Source organism: Pocillopora damicornis, chromosome 1, assembly GCF_964200805.1.
Source record: "Pocillopora damicornis chromosome 1, jaPocDami1.2, whole genome shotgun sequence".
Classification (NCBI taxonomy): domain Eukaryota; kingdom Metazoa; phylum Cnidaria; class Anthozoa; order Scleractinia; family Pocilloporidae; genus Pocillopora; species Pocillopora damicornis.
In genome coordinates, this window is record NC_142670.1 from 30,507,482 (window position 1) to 30,509,981 (window position 2,500).

Below are 2,500 nucleotides of genomic sequence, written 5' to 3' on the forward strand. Positions count from 1 at the left end.
AGAAAAAGCTCCCTCCTGAGAACAAGCTTATCTTAATAGCCGATTCCACTGAAGAAGGTTGGGAAGTAGTTAACGAATACGAGTGCAGAGACCTCCCAGACAATAGTGATGACGGCAAGCGCATAAGACTGGCCGAGGCAAGAGCGTATCAGAAGCGTCGTCGCACCCAATGGCAGAGAAAAACAATTCTTATTTCCCAGAGGTCACTACATCCAGCGCTTTCGTCCGTTCCGTCTAACAGCCCTGCGGTTGTCCATTCTCCTGGCCCTTTTCTCCAAACACCAGCACTTTCTGCTACACCATCACAGAATATTTCCTCTAATATCTGGCCCATAAGCTCGCCCGCCCTGCGAGGGTCCTGTTTGCCTGTGAAGGGCCGGTTTGGCCATTTTCGAAGCCAGTGTCCTTTTCGCGGCGTTCAGCCCTCAGCTAGTCCGCTCAGCAAGCGAATTTAATGGACGCGGGTAGCTCCACGCTTTTACCGGAAAGAGATAAGTCTCTAATTCCTTCTCATGAACACGTACATTTAGATCATGATATCTTTGAATATGAGCAGGGGTTAATATAATGGTAGCGGGTAGACTTAAGACCCACATTCAGTTTTGGAAATATGTAGGTGCCTGACCGTATATTTTAGATGTGATTGATTCAGATTATCATATCCCTCTTTATTCCATGCCCCCCGTCAGCTTCTCTAATAACAATAAGTCTGCTTTGGCCGATGCGGGCTTCGTTGCAGGAGCAATATCTGAATTGCTACTCACTGATCGTATTTTTTAGACTGATGCTATACCTCATAACGTAAATCCTTTATCTGTATCTGCACAGTCCTCAGGCAAGAAGAGGTCAATCTTAGATTTGCAGTTTATTAATAAGCACCTGTGGAAGTAGAGAGTTAAGTTTGAGGATCTTTAGATTCCCTTGAATTTTTTGGATACAAGTCTTTTTATGTTCTCATTTGATATTAAGAGTGGTTTACATAATGTAGAGATTTTCTCTTCTCACCAGTGTTTTTTAGGGTTTCATGGTATTACAAGGATAAGGTTAGTTACTTTTTCTTTCGAGTCCTTCCCTATGGCCTTTCTTCGGCCCCTTATATCTTTACTAAGATTTTTAGACCTTTCCTCGTCACCAACCTCATGACTAAATCCCTTAAAATGGCTATTGTTCTTGGAACGGGTTGGGACGTCAATTCATCTTTGCCCCCATCTATTAGAGATGAACTCACTTTCTGGAAAGACAATGTTAGGCTTATGAATGGTAGGCTTATCGGACAGCGACAAGTTTCTACCAGTTTCTATTCGCGCTATTGAAACGCCGGTTGTGAAGGAGTCGATACCTCTTGCTACGACTGGGTTTGGGAGAATAATTGGCTAGTACTCCTAGTGACCTTGATTCCTCGGCTATCAGGTATCTTGCGCATTATAAAGCTGCGGGTACTCTTATCGTACCCTAATTGGGCCCCGTCCCGTTCTGGCCCATGCTCTTCGTGTTCGAGTCTCCTTACCATTCCCTTGTCGGGGGCATCATTACTTTTACTGACATTGCAGGAATTTTTATCAGGGGCTTCTCTACGATGGCCCACAAGGGACTCGCTGCAAAGAAAAACAAACGCTGCAAAGAAAAAACAATCGCTGCAAACAAAAAGGTGAACGCTGCAAACAAAAAAGTGATCGCTGCAAATAAAAAAAAGTGATTGCTGCAAATAAAAAAGTGAATGCTGCAAACAAAAAAGTGAACGCTGCAAACAAAAAAGTGAACGCTGCAAACAAAAAATTTAAAAAAGGTTGCGTGCGCACCCCGCGATTTCATTGGTCAGCAAGACATTTCCCGCGCATTTTCTCCTTTACTCCTTTCGCCAATTCATGCCACAAGAAGAAGGTATGTTTTGCGCGGGTTGTGGTGCCAGATTTATCGCTGATGCGAGATTTTGCGAAGTTTGCGGGTTAACGAAAGGTGTGAAAGATGAAGATAACACTATACTTACGTTTGACGAGTACAGAGATAGAAAAAGGAAAGAACGAAGCTCGAGGTTTGTTAGTAAATCTGTGAAGAAAGTGAAAAAGGAAAACAGCGAGAATGAAGTCACTATACAAATAGGTCTTATCAGGTTAAAAGACGGACAATTGAAAGCGATTAGAGGGTCGTCATTGCCGCTTAAAGTCTTTCCATCAATCGGTGCGGAGGAACTTCTCAGGAAAGGAGCCGAAAAGATGGTGAAGTTCAACAGCGACTTAAGCTTATATGGTGCCAGTAGTTTTACGTTGTTGTATCCTGACAGAACCGAAGTGAAGTGCCTTCCAGGGGGAACGGAACCGTTTACACTACAACGATACAAGGAGGAATTAGGGAAGGCTTACGGCCGAATTACCTTATACCTCTGCAAAACAACAGCTATCATGGATGCTTTGTTTTTGAAATCGTATTACAGTGATGAAAGTGATGTCAGTTTGCCAACTTACGAAGAGGTATGAAGATTTTAATTACTACCATAGATTAC

The 2,500-nt window shown here is 43.2% G+C and overlaps 1 protein-coding gene across 1 annotated transcript in view; it reads left to right on the plus strand.

Moving 5' to 3' along the window:
• The first annotated feature begins 1,829 nt into the window (after positions 1 to 1,829).
• Positions 1,830 to 2,500, plus strand: part of LOC149053259 (uncharacterized) — a 2,667-nt gene continuing 1,996 nt past the window's right edge. The window contains exon 1 of the mRNA XM_089182703.1: positions 1,830 to 2,468. Coding sequence (XP_089038829.1) covers positions 1,866 to 2,468 — 603 coding nt within the window. The 5' untranslated portion in view covers positions 1,830 to 1,865. The remainder of the gene's footprint in view (positions 2,469 to 2,500) is intronic.